Raw genomic sequence first — 19,580 nt, forward strand, 5'->3', positions numbered from 1 at the left:
GCAGTGACCTTTCTATTTTTTATACTTTCATCTCTTCCGAAACGATTGCTCGCAGGGACTTACACTTGTTCTACTGTACCCTCCATACAATCGCCTGCACTTGTTCTTTGTCTAGTATAGAGAACATGCAACCAGTACTGTTCCTTCAGCGGCTAAATAAACGGAAAGTCCCTAGATATGATAGCTGTCTTAGCGCACAGTTTACTAGCAAAATAAAATGACGCGAAATTATAATATTTATCAGAAACAATATATAATTTCAGTGCTCACTCAAAACGTTTTTCGGAAGCTGAGCGAATGTCTCTTACCAGGGAAAAGTCTGGGTTCCATTCAACTGCAGCCGGAACTACTCATTCGAAAGAAGCGACGAGGGAAAATGAAAAAGCGTTTCCTCTGCCGTAGCCACAAAGTTACATGAATTTCATGAATTAATGTTATCCATCGTTTCGGATTAGCGATGTAAAACGAATTATTCTTTCATATGTGAAGCACTCAATTATGTTTTTTTTCCTTGTTTTCTGCTCAAAGTACAATGGTTTTATTTGGCGATGTTTGCAGCCAGAGCCACGTTTCATCGGCATGGTGGCTAAATGGTTAGGTGCCAGACTGTAAACCAAAAGATCCAGGTTTGAATCCTTGGTCTGTCCAAGGATTTTTTTTTTGTCAGTAATTGCTTGTTTCAGCTCTGCCTTCGATTTGTTAATGGGAAAAAAGCCAAGTCGCAGCTTGAGACCAAGTTAACTATACATCTTCCCTTATTAAGTGGATGGATCAGTCAGTTCAAAATCGACATAGCATACGGCAGCGCACAGTAAATCGGTTGAGAACAATTTACTATGTAATCAATGTTTGTGAAAACTATTCAAGGGGATAAGACATTCTAAAGGGATGCAGTTTTTGGCTACAATCAAACCAGTTCCTTGTATGATTTCATAGTGTTTACTAACACCATCATACGACAGTTTAAAGTGCAAGAAAAATGAAAATAAATACTTTTAAGTCTCGTATTTCTAAATTCTAAACCGTACGCCTCCAACGACATACGTGTCTTCCACAAACACAGTTTCGTGTATTTACATAGCTTTCCTTACAACGGTCTATATTAAGCAGAATTAGTAGACGTTTTTGTATTATGCTGTTTTTTTGGGTCAATGCAAGTATTCGAAAAAAAATGTTTAAGTTTTCCATAATTACAGTGAATCAAAACATGATTTTTGTTGCACTCATCTTCGCATCTATTAGGAATGCGGACGAGACAGTTCAATTTACAATTTACTTCCTTTTTTATATGTTAGTTGCAATCACTTACGAAGCAGTCTAATTAGCAATTTACTTCTTTCTTTCTGGGTCAGCTGTAACAACAGGATCAAATATTAACTTTAGTTCACAGAATCGTTAAAATGACGTAACTCCTTTTTTTCTCTGGTGTCGTTTTGTCAACGAGAGTACTGAGACAAAAAGGCGAGCTTTCGTAACATTTGTGGAGCTGGCAATTGGCACTCCGTGCGCAGTAAGTGAAACAAATCCTGTGAAATCCAAGTTACACCACTCGAAAGTAATGTTTCTGCACGATATTCGCCGTGCCTTTGAAAACGAGGCTGGCCTGGAACGTAGGAAACTAAAGTATATGTACGGAGCGACGAAGCTGCTGCCTGTCGCGGACACACTGGGAGAGAGGCAGGCGGCAGCGTGGTCGGGAGGTCCGTGTACTGTGCCGTGGGGGACGCGGCTGCCGGCAGGAAGCGAGGCGACGCCTGCGGCGGGTTTTGTCTTACCGACCCGGCGTGCTTTTTGTGTGCGCACCTGTAGGCCGGCTGGCGCCGCTACGGACGGCTACCGGCCCGCCGCGCTCCGCCGCTCCCGGCAGCGCGCCACAGCTGGACGTCATTACGCGGTAATGACCTATCACCCGCTACAGGCACTCACCACAGGGCGGGCACTGGCCAGTAACTGCACGATCGTGTAATCAGATCTGGAGGTGACGAAATGAATGAAAGCTGAGGAGAAGGAAGGTTACCATGAAACGTCCAGTGGATGCCGAGCAGACAACACACATGTGTAGTCGGATTGGTAAGACTATGGGTCGGAAATGGAGTGCGTTGAATCTGCCGAAACGGGACGACAGCGTTAACTCGTAACGTAGTGATGATGCGCATGATGAGTGTTAACACACGTCCGTAAACGGTCACAGAACAAGACACTATGTTAATTTTTGGTATGTATGAGAGGCGTTCAATAAGTAATGCGACATATGTTTTTTCTTCGGCCAATTGTGGTCCAAAAAGTGGAAAATTTGTTGTGAGATCTCGTGGAATATTCCCGTTTCAGCTCCTATACTTTCACGAAGTTTTGATAACTGACGGCGCTACACGTAGCCTTCAAAATGGCGTCTGTAACGGAGGTGCGTTCCAAGCAGTGAGCTGTCATTGAGTCGCTTTTGAAGGAAAATGAAACATTGCAGATATTCATAGGTGCTCGCAGAATATTTACGGAGATCTGGCAGTGAACAAAAGCACGTTGAGTCGTTGGGCGAGGTGTCTGTCATCACCACACCAAGGTCGCGAAAACGCGTCCGATCTCCATTGTGCCGGCCGGCCGCACACGGCTGTGACTCCTTCAGTGTTGGAACGTGCAGACACTCTCTTTTTTCTTCTCCTGCCTCATGACAACGCGAGGTCTCACATGTTTGCGCACTCGAGAGGATCTCAAAAAATTTCATTGGTCTGTTCTTCCTCTTCCATCCTATACCCCGAATCTCACACCTTCCGACATCCTTCTGTTTCGTCGCATGTAGTATGCCATCCGCAGGAAGCAGTACATGGGTGATGGGGAGGTTACTGAAGCAGCAAGATGTTTGTTCCGACACCGATCAGTATAGTGGTACCATGTCGAAATACGGGTCATCCCTGTAAGGTGACGTAAGGCCGTCGCATTGAACGAAGGTCATATTGAAAAATAGAGTTTGGTAGCGAAGCGAATGTGGAATAATATGGTGTATAGGAACCCTGCATAAAGCCTACCTCATTTCAAAAGAAATGATCTGCATTACTTATTGAATGCGCCTCGTAGTTTGTGGCTAAAGACTGACACGTAATGAAGCTTGAGGCCTAGGATGAACTGACAGTTCGATTATCAGTTGGCGTAGCCAATGAATGTGGATATGTAATTTAGCAAGTAAACGTATTGGACTCTAGCGTAGCTCGAGGTATCATTTCGCGTTGACGTCATCAGAACAGCTATAATCTTGTTATGGCAACAAATTACATTAAGATGATTGATATGTATCCGCCAACTGATGATGTCATGGGTCAAAGCAGACGAGATGGTGTTGTTTCCATACTTCCCTTTGTTTTCTGTAAGGGTGGCTACTATCATCGCATGACCATTATTGTTGACAGCAGTAATCCTTTATATTCTGAATTTTAGCTAACTGGTTAAGGAGCCACCATAGCTGAAATGCTAATTAACACACGGAGGACTGGAGTTTGATTCGCTGGATTTCTCCTGAATGGGAAGCGTGTAATCTGGTACCGCGCGACCACTTCGGTCGCAGGGTCGAATCCTGCCTCGGGCATGGACGTGTGTGATGTCCTTAGGTTAGTGAGGTTTAAGTAGTTCTAAGTTCTAGGCGACTGATGACCACATAAGTTAGGTCGCATAGTGTTCAGAGCCATTTTTTTGTTGAATTGTGTGTAACTGTAAAAACTGTGGCTTACTGTGATTTAGCGTTATTTTATTTTCTATAAGACTTATGCCACGAAGTGCACTATTTGAAATAGTGCCAACGTTGCACACAACATCCTCTACTATCAAAGTGGTGTCATAAACATACAGAAATATTTTAGGATCACCTGTAATACTAGAAGGCACACCATTTATATAAGCGAGGAACAAGAGAGCCCCTAGCAATGATTGCTGGGGCACTCCCCATTTAACAGGGTCCTGCTCAGACCCCCCCATCTTAGCCATTCTCAACACTGTGGATAAGGACTATTTGCTGTCTGTTGTTAAAGTAAGAAGTGAACTAATTTGAGCTACTCTACGTATTCCATAATGGTCCAACAATATTTTGTGAATCACACAATCGAACGTCTTTGTTAAATCAAAACAAACTCATTAGTTCGTATATTGGTTTCTAACCAGTGTCAAACGTGACAAACGTTGGTTTGATAACAATTACAATTAGTTATTCTACTAAAACATGAAGCAGAGGAAGGGTCCACAATGTTCTCTCAGATCGTTGCACTCCACTGAGACCCCGTATTAGACAACAAAAGATATATTCTCTCAATTAATTCAACTCTTAAGTTACCGAGGATCCAATATAATGTGAGAACTGTGCATATTTGTTAGAGTAGGCAGAACAAGTGTCTGTTATGTAGGAACAACAGCACTAAGAAATCGGAAAAAAACACGCTCGAAGCAGTGTAAGAATGAGGCGGTGCTACGGTTGTTAGCAGCGCCTGTTACCTGCAGAAGAAAAGGCAAGGCGTTGTGAACCTCCTGCGACTGCTGGCGTCTCCGCCCATCCATTCGACGGCGCTTTAGTGGCTTACGCGGAACAGCAACAGCTAGTCTTTTAGCGGAGGAACCACTTGTTGCGATTAGCCTTTGACGAAGCAGGCAGCCGTGGAGAGGAAAGAAAGTGTCGCCCTGGGCGCTTTCACCGGGGCGTCAGAACAACAACATCCTGTGCAGAGGGCCCGCTAAGTGGAGCAATGAGATGGGCCGTCACGGGGCACACTGTTTCCTAGGAGAGGCTTCGGCACTGTGCGCGCGCCTAACGACTTGTGCTGCAAGTGCACAGAGAAAGGGCGCCGAAACGTCTGCCGTCCACCCAAACACCACAAAGCAACACTCGAGTGAGTTAAAATACAAGTCGAAAGTTAGTTTGCTACCTTCAATACTCCACTTGCTACTTTCACTATTCGACAGTTTCACGTGTTAGTGAACACAGGTCTTCTGCAAACACGCAGTTATGTACCTAGTTATCTACTGCGAATGTCTTATTTATCTTCGGGTCGGTCTTTGAGGTGCCCCGGAAGTATTCTTTGAGTTCCAGCTAAGCCGACCGGTCGAATCACGGCCTAACTTTCTGGGAATGCTGGGTCGTGAGTCCTGGCGTGCTTCTAGTAAGACTTATTTTGGAGTCTGAGGCCACAAATTGCTGTTTGCTGTACGGTACGGTGGTAAGACGTAGTTTAGCTGTCTACAGGAAGATCACACTTGCAGGACGACTTTGTTAATCATTCACAGCAAGCGTATGGTTCAGGCGTAATTACTTTGTTGCTTCGTATTGCGAAGTTACTAAAACTTTCACAGTCTGGACGAATGTGTGTCTTATGGACATCCAGTATTTGTGTCTTCGTGAGGAGAGTATGTTTCGAGATACGGTACAGAATCAGTTTGCTATTAATTCATCCATATGGTAGGACAATTAATTCCGTCACACTCCCTATCACTCTACTTTCGTCAATGTTTTGCGACTTTCTTTTCTCACATGCTAGAACTCCGTATGCAGAGCGTTAATATTACATCTGCTATTCTGAACTAAGTACTTTTGAGTCAATTATATGGATTTACATTAAAATAACGTTCGAGAACAGATTCTCCTTGGCAGTCACGTTCCACTTTAGAGGAGTTTAAACCGTTTAGCACTCGGCTGTTAGTGTACAATCATTTGGTGCGAAACGTACTACTTGCCTTCAGCGACTAATGGAGTTTTGTTGATTGCTTACTACAATCAATTTCAAAACCAGCCCAAATTCCTGTGAATATCGTACTTCGCTTTCGTTGCACGATCTTGCAGCAGGGAAGGTATTGATGTAAAAGGCAAAACCACTGTCCTGAATTCTAAATAAATGTTGTTTGCCGGCCGTTGTGACCGAGTGGTTCTAGGCGCTTCAGGCTGGAACCGCGCGACCGCTATGGTCGCAGGTTCGAATCCTGCCTCAGGCATGGATGTGTGTGATGTCCTTAGGTTAGTTAGGTTTAAGTAATTCTAAGTTTTAGAGGACTGATGACCTGAGATGTTAAGTCCCATAGCGCTCAGAGCCATTTGAACCAAAAGTTGTTTATCTGATGTCTTGAAATTGTGAGCTATTATAATAGGCTGGGTCCACATACAGCACTTCACGCAGCGATAAGTCACGTTGCTTTACACGTTTTTCACGCATAGTGACATGCCTGTTTCTTTTAGTCTAGTTTCATTTTGCTGTGACCATTATAAAAGCTTGTGCAAAAATATGTTTTCATTGTGTAGGTCACTTTCTACAAACTCTTTGCGGTCAGATAGTGTTCGTCGATATAAACGTTATATATAAGAGAGAATACCTTTTAATTCACGACATACCCAGACTTACTGTCACAAGTAATCAATCTCAGCCCTAACAGGAACCTTGCAGTGTGCTTCGTACTTCTGACTTGATTACATGGGGTGTCCGATGTAGCTGATTTGTACAATCTTCAACAAAAGTCAGCGTTGTGTAGTGGATAACCGTTAACACCAATAGTCCGAAACACCTCCAGTGTTACTCTTAGAGTTGGACATAGACAAAAGCAAGGGACACGCAGTAGCAAAGAGAAAATAAAATAAAAAATTAGAAACCGCTTTAAGAGGAAAGTATTCCGACGACTTACGGTTATAACAGACTCTCTGACACTCTCAGCAAAGACCATGAAAAGAAGCTAACAACCAAATTTCTGAGAGCTGAATTAAATTGATGGTGGCTTTATTGCAAGATATGACCGAGCATTCTCTTCAGGGGATTTACAGAAGGAAACCTGCTCTCGATGCCAGTTCGAACCCAGCTGCCTTCCAATACGAGTGCAGTGCTTTGGCCACTAGATCATGTCTCTCGACACGACCTTTCGAATACAACGGTGATGCAAGAGTGGCGGTCATAATGACTTAAGCGCCACACAGCGGAGCTTTCGACTATGGAACCATACAGGCAGCTGAAAATGTCGCCCTCGCACGCAGCTGCATACCGGATTAGAAAGCTGGACCGCCCGGTCCGAAACGGCTGTGCCGGAAGGCGTCTGGCTCAGCTGGTGCTCAACCACGCCCTCCTCCCACGCCTGCCGCGCTTTAACCACACTGACTGCCCAGAGGGTCTTCTGCGAACTGTTGAAACACAGCCTCCACACTGCGAATGGATTTGATCAGTATTTGAGCCTCGCGACGTGTCTTCTTTGGAAACAGCAGAAGCAAGTCTTTCGTCATGACTTTTTCCAGAAGTTTTTGATCGCTTTTAACCACGAAATTGCCGCAGACGTAAATCATTACAGAGAAGTAACACAAAAGCGCGCCATGGAATTCATAAATTTGTTCGCCGAAGAGACACTACGATTTTCCGCGAAGAGTTTAGTCTGCAGCATCGAACTGTTTGTGAATTTTTATTATATTCGTGCACAACTATTTGGAGTACGGTATCACTTTTGGAAGATGTAAACGAAGTTTTGATATGCTAAGAGAGACACATCTCTCAAGAACGGGACAAGTCTGATAATTTCGCTATTCTTCGGCACCAGAGATGATGTCAAGGCAATACAAGGAAGTTGGCCATTATTCACCTGATTTGAAACAAATAGGGGAACCACAAGCGTGGTATTTGTAACTACATACATTGAATGCTTTAAACCGTTTATTTTAATAAATGAACGGTTTATTATTCCTCCCGCACGAAAATATATTTTCGATAAGGCGACTGCAGTTGACAGTATCTTTTCATAATGGCCTCGACCTGATGAGTAATAGAACCCATAAAAATCTTGTCCTACATGCGCCAGTAAATAGATCCACAGACTACATAAGAAGTACTGACTTTTAAATAAAACTTTCTTTTCTTTTCCTTTTTTGCCATTGAGGATCAGAGCACCAACTACACATTCCTTATCATCGGTTTCATGGGCAGTAAATTATGATGTATGAATTCTGTGATTATTCATAGGTGACTTCCATGCTGATTACTGTCTTTACACACTCTTCACATCAAATTTGAAAACCTTTTGTCCTCAGAAATAATCTAGTAAAAAAAAGGAAGGAAGACTGGATATAACGTCCCGTCAACATCTATGTCGTTAGAGATGGAGCACAAGCTCGGATTGCGTCAGGGATTGGTAAGGAAATCGGCCGTGCATCTTCAAAGGAACCACCTTGGCATTTGTGTGGGGCGATTTTGGGAAATCACGGAAGACGTAAATCTGGATGGCCAGACGCGGGTTTGAACCGACGTCCTTCAGAACGAGAGTCGAGTATGTTAACCACTGCGCCACCTCGCTCTCTGAAGTAATCTAATGGATTGTCATATCATGCCTGAGCCTTCTCTATGGTTCTTAATTTTCCAAAACCGAATTTTATGTGGAGGATGTACAGGATGCAAATAGTCACTTAGTACATTTTTGAATTCATTTATTGTATCAGAAACAGTAAATCTGTATCCTATTTTTATTTGTCGCAACAATCGCCAAACCACATAATATCAATTATCTCCATTTCCATTCTTAACTGAAGCATAAATGACCTTTAATGATGGTAAGTCCATTGGCATGTATAGATAAATAATTAAGATTTGTGCAGACCATATACAGTTGTTATCACGTACAGACGAGAAAGGATTAACTGAGTATGGTGCAGTATGAGAAGTGCTAATGAACACGTCGATACTTCGGCAGTACGTGTCCGCTTCCTTCGCTAGAAATCCCCCCCCTCTAGAGCAGGGACAGATCAGCACTCGGTGCGTGCAGAAGTCGGTGGCAGCCGTCCGCTGCATGTAGTTGCCCTTGTACTGTACTGTGAATTGAATGGGGATGTGAGATGCGTGTAGAACGGCCAGTGCCGAGAGAGGCTCCGTCTACGAAGAGGCGTGGGGGAGGAGGAGTGGTTGCGGAGGCATCTGTTGCAAGCGCCTGGCGCCGCGGCCCGGCCCGCGACCTACAAACCCGGACCGCGTGCAGGAAAAGTGGCCCAGCGCCGCGCCGCGAGCCACGCGGCTCTCTAGCCGGGGCCACGGCTCGTCTCATCTCACTTGTTGTCCACTAACTAAACACACATCATATACCCCACTAACAATATTTTGGGAGCTGATACTGTCTCCTGTCCAGCAGTGCGTTTCTCGGCACAAATATTCAGTCAGATCGTGATAAAATTTGAAAGTCGTACATAGTTTAACAACTCCCGTAACATACTCAGAAATGTAAAATTGTGAACTTCACAAAGCAAAATACCAGAATCTTGCCTGATCTTTTAATTTTTTGCTTCTTTACTGCTAAGTCTATTCACAACACTTTTCGCAGCCAGTAGCCACATATACCACTGGATGTACCTGCAAAATTACACAGCACTTAGTTAAGGAGATACGATGTCATAATCATTAGGCTGTGTGAAAATGAAACTGCTGGGCGAAATTCGCTAGAGATACACTTGAAATATGTGTAAAAACATGTGCGAAATATGTTAAAAGTATGTGAAAAATATTTGACAGGTGCGTACGCGGGCAAAGCCACGGATAAGTAGTTCATCTTCAACTCATGGAACGATTTCTTTCAAATTTGGCACACGTATTGTATTGTATTGAACTGGGGACCTAGAAACGACGGAGAGGCTTCGTCCCCCCCCCCCCCCCCCCCCCGTAACCTGCAGTGGTACACAACCCCACAACAGGCTACAGCAGTCCACTCACCCCACCGTCGCCCCACACCGAATCCAGGGTTACTGTGTGGTTCAGCCCCCACTGGACCCCCTCGTGAACGTCTCACACCAGACGAGTGTAACCCCAATGTTTGCCTGGTAGAGTAATTATGGTGTAGGCGTACGTGTAGGAAGTGTTTGCGGAGCTATCGCCGACATAGTGTAACTGAGGCGGAATAAGGGGAACCACCCCGCAGTCGCCGAGGCAGATGAAAAACCGCCTAAAAACCATCCACAGACTGGGCGGTTCACCGGACCTCGACACAAATCCGCTGGGCGGTTTCGTGCCAAGGATCGACACGCCTTTCCTCCCGGAAGGCAGTGCTTGAGACCGCACGGCTAACCGGGGTGGTACACATATTAGTTCCGATCTGGAAAGAAGCACTGCAGGCATAAGAAACAGCGGCGTCCTATTGCGGTGAGCGTGATAACGTCGAGACAGAAGGGGGAGTGGGAGATGGCAGAGAGAAGGCAGAGAGTAGAGGAGGAAATGGTCAAAAATGGAAAGTGGAAGAGATAGGTAGAGAGAGGGGGAGAGAAGGTGATGAACAGAAAGATGGGAAAGAGTAAATTGACAGAGAAAGGGAGGAGGGGGAGATGGACAGAGAGAGGGGAGAGAAGGAGATGGTCAGAGAAAAGAAAGAAGACGACAGGAACAGGGGAGAGAAGGAGATGGAGAGAGAGAGGGCTAAAGAATGAGGTGGACAGAGACAGGAGGACGGAGGAAATGGATTAATAGAAGTGTGAAATAAACACTTATGTAGGTAACGACAGATATTCAGCTGTTCAGTGTATAAAGGAGATTGTTTGCAAAACTCTCGTTCGGCCCATCGTAGAGTATAGGTCAAGTGTGTGGAAATCACACCAAATATGGCTATTAGGGGATGCTGAACGTATAAAAGGAAGAAGAGCAGTGGGTCTGATCACATAATTGTTTGATCCGTGAAAGAGCGACATGGGGATTTTGAAAAATCTGAACTCGCTTGAAGACAATCGCTAACTATCCTGCGAAAGCCTACTTAGTCAGTTTCAAGGAACAACTTTGAGGAATATAGGAGCATACTAAAACTCACTTACATACTGTTTCCATAGATACGGAGAAGACAAGATTAGACTAATTACAGTGCGCACAGAGGCACTTAAGAAATCATATTCAGTGCGTGCTAGATGGTACATACTGTGCCAGTCCCATTTTCTCCCTTTACTATTATTTTCCCTCTTTTAAAACGTTGGCTTTTGTAATTTTCTGACTAAGGTGGTCCGTGATACATATCACCTCACTGCAGTATTTTTCACTGTTTTGGGAATCATGAGAGTGGGAAAGAAATGCTCAACAAACCCGTGACGAGTGGTATAACACTTCTTTGAATCTTTTCTATCACTTCCGTCAATCGAACTTTCGAGTTGTTCCAGAGCGATGAACGCAGGAGAATGGGTGGAGCCGGCCGGAGTGGCCGTGCGATTCTAGGCGCTACAGTCTGGAGCAGCGCGACCGTCACGGTTTCTGGTTCGAATCCTGCGTCTGGCATGGATGTGTGTGATGTCCTTAGGTTAGTTAGGTTTAAATAGTTCTAAGTTCTAGGGCTGATGATCTCAGAAGTTAAGTCCCATAGTGCTCAGAGCCATTTGACTCCCCTTCCCTAGAAAAAAAAAAAGATCTTCACAAACTAAACTCGAATCCTGTCCCACCGCACAGACAGACGTATCAACTCGGAATGAATTTCAAGAAAGATGGAATGAGTAGTGGTTACTGCGTTCTAGAAAATGTACATAGAAACACATGACGTGAAATATCAAAACTGCTTAGCCTTACGAGTATGTCCACCTCTCCCCATTCTTACGCCCAGGCTCACATCGCGGACAGACTCTTCTACTTTAATGTAGTCACAGATCCCAACAAATGATAGCAGATCGAAAGTCAAACGATATCTGATCATTTAGCCCATTCTGCGTAGTCTTAGGTGCATTAAATTTTAGATGCCAGTATTTTCTCTAGGCGATGATCACCTGAAATGTCCCTGACAGAGGAGCAGCAATCAAGATTTGGCGATTCGAGAGCCTAGTAGAACCTGGGGACACGGCCGGGGTACGAGGTGAGCGGCCAGTTAGGGGCAGACGGCCGCCCGCACAGCCGCGGCGCTGGAGAAAGCCAGCCAGCAGCCAGCCAGGCTGAGCTGGGGCCAGAGCGGGCAGACACAGGGTTCCAGCGCTGGCCGCCGCGCCGGCTGGTTTCTCCGGCACTTTCAACACCGCAGCGCCGCACCGCGGCTCGCTTTAACGGTCCACGGTCCAGCCACAGCCACAGCCTGGCCTTGCAGCCCGCGTCTCGCCCAGTTCCGCAACTATGCGGCTCAATCTCCTCTCCTCCCACATTCATACTCCTCAGCACTCATACTCAGGACCGTAGTATTGGAGGTGAAATGATTAGGTTAAATGCTCTCGAAATGACTGCTTGATCTTGCTACATCACTTTGGGTGAATCTTGCAATAGCGAATGAGTTTTGTGTGTGTGTGTGTGTGTGTGTGTGTGTGTGTGTGTGTGTGTTTCTGGAAGAATGCATACATATCATAAGAGTACATGTATGTCTCTGTATTTGTATATATGTATGTTTGTTCGTTCGCTACACATCATCTAAACCCTTGTATCGATTACGACCAAACTTTGTAGACATATTACTTACTATCTGGAAAGAAATAATATAGGGGTAACAACTAGCAATCTTCTAGTAGGGTCGGGATGATAGCTTGGAGATTTGAGGAAGAGGAGGAGATGGATTGAAAGAGGGGGCAGGAGAAGATGGACAGAAAGGGAGAGGAAGAGATGGGCGGAGAGGGGGAGAAATAGATGGACAGAGAGAGGGTGAGGGAGGAAATGAGCTAATAGAAGACTGGAAAACATATATACCCTGGCAACGCCAGGTACTCGGCTAGTAGTAAATATTTTAGACCATAATATCGACTAATTCAAATAAAACATTACTCATACCATGTGTCCCATATGCATTCGTTACATATATACAGTTGGTTACAGAAATATATTTTTTATTTCGCGTTTTGGCATTCGATTTGCTATGGCTTTATTTACCGGTCGTCATATTTCTTTTGGGGTTCTAGTTGTGAACTTGTGCTTATGCTTCCATAATTCAGTTTTCTAGCTCTGATTATGATTTGTTGGACGACACTATTGCACCGTTTAAGCACCTTTTACAGGTCTCTGTTATCTAAACACTCTTGTAAACGAGCTTCCAGCATTATCGGAATTCTACAAAAATCGGTAAGTTCTTACAGTACGACGGGACCCCTGCGTATTGTAATCTCAACATCACATATCATCTGAACCTAGCATTCTTCGGGTGATGGACCGACGGGGAATGTCTCGTTTCGTTGCCACCAAGGTCCCCGGATCTTACCCTTATATTTCTGTCTGTGAGGACGTTTGAAAAGCAAAGTCTACAAGGAATAAGTAAAAACATGAAACGAATTGGTCTTTCGGATTATGAAGAGAGCTGCTCTAATAAAATAACGGCAAGACCACCTCAGAACAGCTGCACGTGGTGTTGTCAAGACAATTCGGAAGTGCACTGAAGTCGCGACGCAGCTGTATCTCTGTAACGAATAACCTTTTGTGCACCCATTATCATGCTTTCTAGGCACTATATCAGACGGTGGGTTTTGTAAAAACATTTGCGCATAGGTGCATAATGAAACCATACTTCAGCTTCCAGGATTACACGACGTCACAATGACATCATCGAGTGCTTGTAAATATTCACCACCTGACGGGGAACCTGCAGTGACTTTAAAGTGGGCTAGTGGGCAAATAAAAGCTTTTAAATGACATTCTAAACCGTACAATCGCAGTATAAATATACATTATGCGCTGTTCGCATCTCAGTCTTAGTCTTCAGCATCCACAGCGACTAAGTCATATTCTGGCCGACGACTGTTTTCTACATCCGTTGTCAAACTGTGCTATTGTCCTGAGTATCGGTTTGACATTAAACATTCATCATTTTTACTTTTAAACACAATTATTCTACTTACTATTTACATACATTGCATTCTCAAAAGTAGCAGAAGCTAACCTGCAGCACGATGAATTAATGCATTTGTTCAACGATTTAATATCGTTTGAATATCTAGAGTAATACTAAAGAACGTTATGAAATGATTAAGCGTCTCAAATCAGTGGCACAAGCGGCATAGGGGCAACTTGATATTTACGCGGTGTGTTCTGAGGAAATGCGGTGCATCTGTGGAAGAGACCACGCGCTGGGCGCTAGGGTAGAAATTCTACAGTACTGCCCAAGTGCTTCGAATTATTATCAAGTAGGCATGATAGCAGACCTCGAACTAATCTGGAGAAGAGCAACTAGGATCGTTAGAGTCAGTGAAGTTATATCAGAGGCGCTCAGGATACTTGTAGGGATGACTTCGGAAGAACCAAAACGTGTTCTCTAAAACACTCTTATTGAGTTCATCTAAAGAACTACTATTCGAGTAAAATTATGCTACAGTTCAGCTGCTCCGTCTAGATAAAAGGCATATAGATGTATACAATGACTCGTTACACTAACGGAATAGGACAGCAAGAGCGCCTTTACGATTGTTTGTACGGACGGGGTAGCAGATCGGGAGTATAACGTATTTTCAGTATTTTGAAAGGTGAGAGGCGGTTTGTAAGTAGCCAGTTACAACCCTGTTAAAACCGACTTTTAAACCATTTGTAAAGAATGGGGAGTGCGGCGCCCTTGTTGGGCAGCAGACAGACGACTACACACAACTTACGCATGAATGGTGCGGTAACTAATAAAACTAATTTACTTTTCTCCTAAGATTATTACACGGCGCCGTTGCCGTGCTACTATTAGTATGAGTAGTAGTACAACTATGCTGGTCTGATATTACTGTAATTTCAAGTTTGACCAACAAGTTGAAGCTCACATATCGTAAAGCCTTTCAGGTAAAATTTCATTTTACATCATGGTTAGATTTTTAAACAGCCATGACTAGATAATTTGATTCAATGGATTAGTGGTATACCGAGCCAATAATCTTCGTTAGACTATGCCAAGCAAAGCTTCATGGCGTTTCGACCGGATTTCGTGACGTTACGTCATAGAGGTAAAGAACGATACGGCATAGAAATCTCCAGAAGGTTGTCGAAAGCGGATTCTGAGCGCAGCTATGGTCGACAGTTATCTACTTCCGTTGAAAAATTCCGGAAGCTATGAGATTTCTTGCGGAAATGAATATGAACAGCTCGGGCGATAGACTGGTACTCTGTACTCTTCTACTTCGGATGTGCGTTTCGTAACGTTAGTTTCGCAAGATGGCCGCGGTCTGTACTATACGATTTGTTAATAAACAGGATTTCTGAAACTGAGTGCTCAATACCCGCAACAATTTCCACCTTATTACCTATCTTCCACCAACCTGAATGACGAGGGGGCCTCATAACATCTCCTTCACGTGCTAGGTGGTGGTGGTGGTTAGTGTTTAACGTCACGTCGACAAGCTCGGGTTAGGGAAGGACTGGGAAGGAAATCGGCCGTGCCCTTTCAAAGGGACCATCCTGGCATTTGCCTGAAACGATTTAGGGAAATAACGGAAAACCTAAATCAGGATGACCGGAGACGGGATTGAACCGTCGTCCTCCCGAATGCGAGTCCAGTGTGCTAACCACTGCGCCACCTCGCTCGGTCTTGCGCTAGGTTCTTACTGGAAAGTACACTCAGGTCGCTTTGAAACTTCATATCTGAACCATGCTCGTTTCTCATATTATCTGCAAAAAAAGCACTTTTTCTCCTCTTTTGAAGACGACGTGTAGTGAAACAGTTTATTTTTTGTCTTTGCCCGTCATAACATGTTCCATACATCGCAAAGGACGAGGAAAAGCTGGGTCGTTATGTCCAAGTCGTACAAAATTTTAGAATCATAACTGACTGTTGCGTAAAGATCAGGCAGGAATAACTGAAATGTTTTATAGAGAGGCAAAAAACAGCTTTTAACTGTAAAGTAAGGATTCATAGCAACTGAATGGGGTTCTACGAACTGCAACCTGGTGATGAAAGCATAAATGGAACGTGGTGCTTATACTCACGAAAATGTGAATCCAGACAGACACAGATGTAGACGACTAGTTGAAGAATGCTTTACACGTTCCTTGCTCAGCACATGCCTTGCTCAGCCACATGTCTTGCTCAGCATTTTTGAGTGAAATAAGTTACTCAGCTGATTCTGCTATGGGTGACAGTACAATCTTTCTCCAGTGATGACAGTAAATGATGAACACGCTATACATTGCTCAAACGAAAGGTAGAGGAGGTACCTGAGTGCATTGGGAAAAACGCTCCATGAATGGCTACGGACTACAGACAAGCTAGAATGTAATTTGTTTCAGTTCAAAAGATATGTTACCAAAGGTATGTTGGAGTGTATTTTCAGACGAGGGCATATAAGCTCTTGCATATGATGCAAAATAGTAAAAGAACGTTACAGTTACGATTCTTAAACCAGTAATTATGTGATTTAAAAACAGTTAAATTCGTGATGAACCGTAAGGATTGTATTGTTGATCTTGGATGCTGTGAAACGCAATACCAACGTTAAATAAAAAGAAAATCCGTTGTGTAAATCAATGACAGCGGAAGAAGTTTGATGTTCAGAACTACGTAGCAAACAGTTTGTGTGAGTCCTGTTCTAAGTAAAAATAGCCAGAAAATTGCACGTCGGTTTACAATATCTGAAAGCAAAACCCCGAACTTTGATACGATACAGCCGAACTATGCATGTTGCATCATTCACTTTCGTAACGGAATGCTCGCTATCATAGAGCAACTAGTCACTTCTGGAATTGACTGAATGTTCAAGCACTTACATAATTAATGTTTCTTTACCACTGTCAGCCCAAGAAACTTCGACTAGTCCTTTCAGCGCGCTAGTTAATTCTCTTGGATTTTCTGTTGATTCATGTACAGATTTATGTGGAAACAATCCTTGAGTATAATTTATGCAATGGAAAATTTTGTTGAGGGAATATTGTACAAGGTTAGGAGATACACATGTAGATTAGGATCTAAGAAGCATTAGACGAGCACTAATTATTAGTATCACTTCTCCGTAGCGTTAAAAGCAGCAAATGTAGCTGCTCAACCCCAATCCAAAAACTTACGTTAAAGAGGCCTCTGTACACTGGTTTCCCTTAAACTTGGTTCTGGGTTATTTGCCGGCGGCCGAATGTCTATAGTTTATCGTAGCAGTAGGGTTTGCATTCTGAAGTTATCACGTAATTGTGCAACAGTTCCCAGAGACAAAGAAAAAAGAAATAGGATTCTGAATCGACCTTTTAGAGTACCTACAGGAAGTTTGTCTTCTTAACTCCACCCACTTTGCAATTGGGGAAAAAAATAAATGCTTGCTATCTCCCAAGTTAACTCTTTCGGCGATCAACGTATTTTTTCCATTTGGCAATTTAACAGGCTAATTTTGCTTGTTCGATAGAGCACGGTAAAAATTCTTAACTTAATTTCTCACATAATCAATGTGATGTAACGCTATCAGTTTCCTCTTTCCATGTTCGTATATCCCGAATATAACATTGATAGTATTTTTTGTTCTTGGCACATGTTTCATTTTGATACAAAATGCTCTTATATCCCTCGGCAGGAAGCAGTTACAAGGAAGTGCCTTCCGTAACGGACAATTCGTTCTGAAAACATTGAACTTTTCCACAAATGCTTGCGTCTCTCTGTCTATAGATAGCTGCCACGTTAGTGTTCTTACCATTACATAAATCTATCCGGAATGAAGTTCTATAGGCACGTACCAACTACTGCATTCACTAACCTGCTAACTGAATTTCAGACGCGGGACACTGTAGAGGTGCTGATAACATTATGTCATTTGTGCAATTCTCAAATCTACTTTTAGTTGAATAGACGAACAATTTTGTCCACCACATTGATAGTCGTATGAATTTCTTCACTTTGCATATGAATCACTTTCTGTTTTCTGTAGCTCCATTTAGGCTCACGATAAGCAATACTTCTTTCTCTTATAGCAATATACGCGACCATTCACGAAAGTCATAGTACAGTATGCGAAAGACACATCGTATTATTATTAGTCTCTTCCTTGTACGATTTGAGCCTAGGAGAAGTAAGTGCCTCCTTACGCTCATTGGTCTCTCGACCAAGAACATTTTTGCAAAGGGTGTGATGAGAAGCAGAGTGCTTTTCTTATGTTACTCAAAATCAGTTTCTCTTCTTTACATTTGCAGTTCGACGTTCGTTGGGAGTCTATCTTTCGTCATAACCGTGTCCTTTGAGATTACGGTCGTGACATTCTCTTACCAATGTCCGCTCACCATCCTAGCAGCGGATCTACGGCTTCTATCCATCTGTCCCTTCATTACAACTCGTGAGCGCATTCATACTCTCTAACACTACTCAAGAATGGATACCGCAGGCTTTGTACGTATTGTTATACGTAGACTCGCTACAATGGCTCTGAATCCGTCTCTTTAACATTGGTCATTACATACTAGTATTAACTTGGCCTTTCATATGGATTTTCACCACTGTCAATGAGTATCTGACTGTTTTACTCACAGGGAGATTGGCGACGTAGTGATTAATTATTGTTATTTGATACGTTGTATAATTTTGAAACTTAAACATAGATAAAATAATCAATTTTATCCATGATGGTAATGATGTTTCGTTACATACACTTGTGGCGTAAAGTAGTCCAGTCAGTTAGTTGCTTTCCGATATCCCTATATTATCTTCTAAGTACAATTTCCGTGACATTTCGGAATTTCTAATCGCCGTCGCGATTAATGCACTCGTACCAGTCAGTGATAATAATTTGTGACGATCTGTAAAAAAAAAAAAAAAAAAAAAAAAAAAAAAAAAAAAAAAGGTTCAAATGGCTCTGAACACTATGGGACTTAACATCTGTGGTCATTAGTCCCCTAGAACTTAGAACTACTTAAACCTAACGAACCTAAGGACATCACACACACCCATGCCCGAGGCAGGATTCGAACCTGCGACCGTAGCAGTCGCGCGGCTCCGGACTGAGCGCCTAGAACCTTTAGACCACCGAGGCCGGCTGACGATCTGTACCGACGAGATATTTTCTTACAATGTTTTGATCACTACACAAAACTCAGCCTCTGCTAATTTCACGTATCCTTAGGTCGTGGAACCTGCTGTTAAAGTTCTGCCTAATACCAAATTTAAAAACGTCTCTTGGAGGGCTAGGAGAAACATCTAATTGGTTTGCCATTGCGACTTACGACATTTGATGGTTACTAATTTTTCCACCACAAGAAGCTTTAGACAGCAAGAATCACTTCGGTGGCCTGCAAGGTGTTATCTTGCGGTGCACAAAAAGGGGATCAAGCAATCAGTCACTCTGCGTCCAGTAGACAACACTAGCGTCACCACTGCCGAAGCACAATCAGAATGCAGGCGGTAGAGGTTTTAGTCGCACTGTAAGCACAGACACTGAGCACAGCTACGACGGCGGTGGTTAGCGGCAGGTGGAGGCTGGTCTTACCCGTGGAGGCCATGGCCCGGATCGCCACAGCTGCAGCGCGGCCCTCGGCGGTCGCCTCCCGTCCTGTTGGTGGCCGGCACTCTCAAAGTCTTCAGACAGACTGCCGCACCCGCCGCACCCGCTCGCGCACCTCTCGCCGCGGCTCCCGCTGACGTCACTCGGCCGCGCGCGCCCATTGGCCGAGCCGGGCGTGCCGCCTTCGCATCGCCTTGTACGTCTCGCGACCGGTCCTCGGCCGGCCTCTTCCTCCGCTACAAGTCTTTTACGAAATTTATTTCTGCAAGTCTTTAAATTTGTGGCTCCGGTCAGTCCAACGTTCGCC

The 19,580-nt window shown here is 43.9% G+C and overlaps 1 protein-coding gene across 1 annotated transcript in view; it reads right to left on the bottom strand.

Moving 5' to 3' along the window:
• LOC126270278 (uncharacterized) overlaps positions 1-19,340 on the bottom strand; it is a 589,946-nt gene extending 570,606 nt beyond the window's left edge. The window contains exon 1 of the mRNA XM_049974059.1: positions 19,259-19,340. Within this exon, the coding sequence (XP_049830016.1) occupies positions 19,259-19,271 (13 nt within the window). The 5' untranslated portion in view covers positions 19,272-19,340. The remainder of the gene's footprint in view (positions 1-19,258) is intronic.
• Between the last annotated feature and the right edge of the window lie 240 nt (positions 19,341-19,580).

This window comes from Schistocerca gregaria, chromosome 1, assembly GCF_023897955.1.
Source record: "Schistocerca gregaria isolate iqSchGreg1 chromosome 1, iqSchGreg1.2, whole genome shotgun sequence".
Taxonomy (NCBI): Eukaryota; Metazoa; Arthropoda; class Insecta; order Orthoptera; family Acrididae; genus Schistocerca; species Schistocerca gregaria.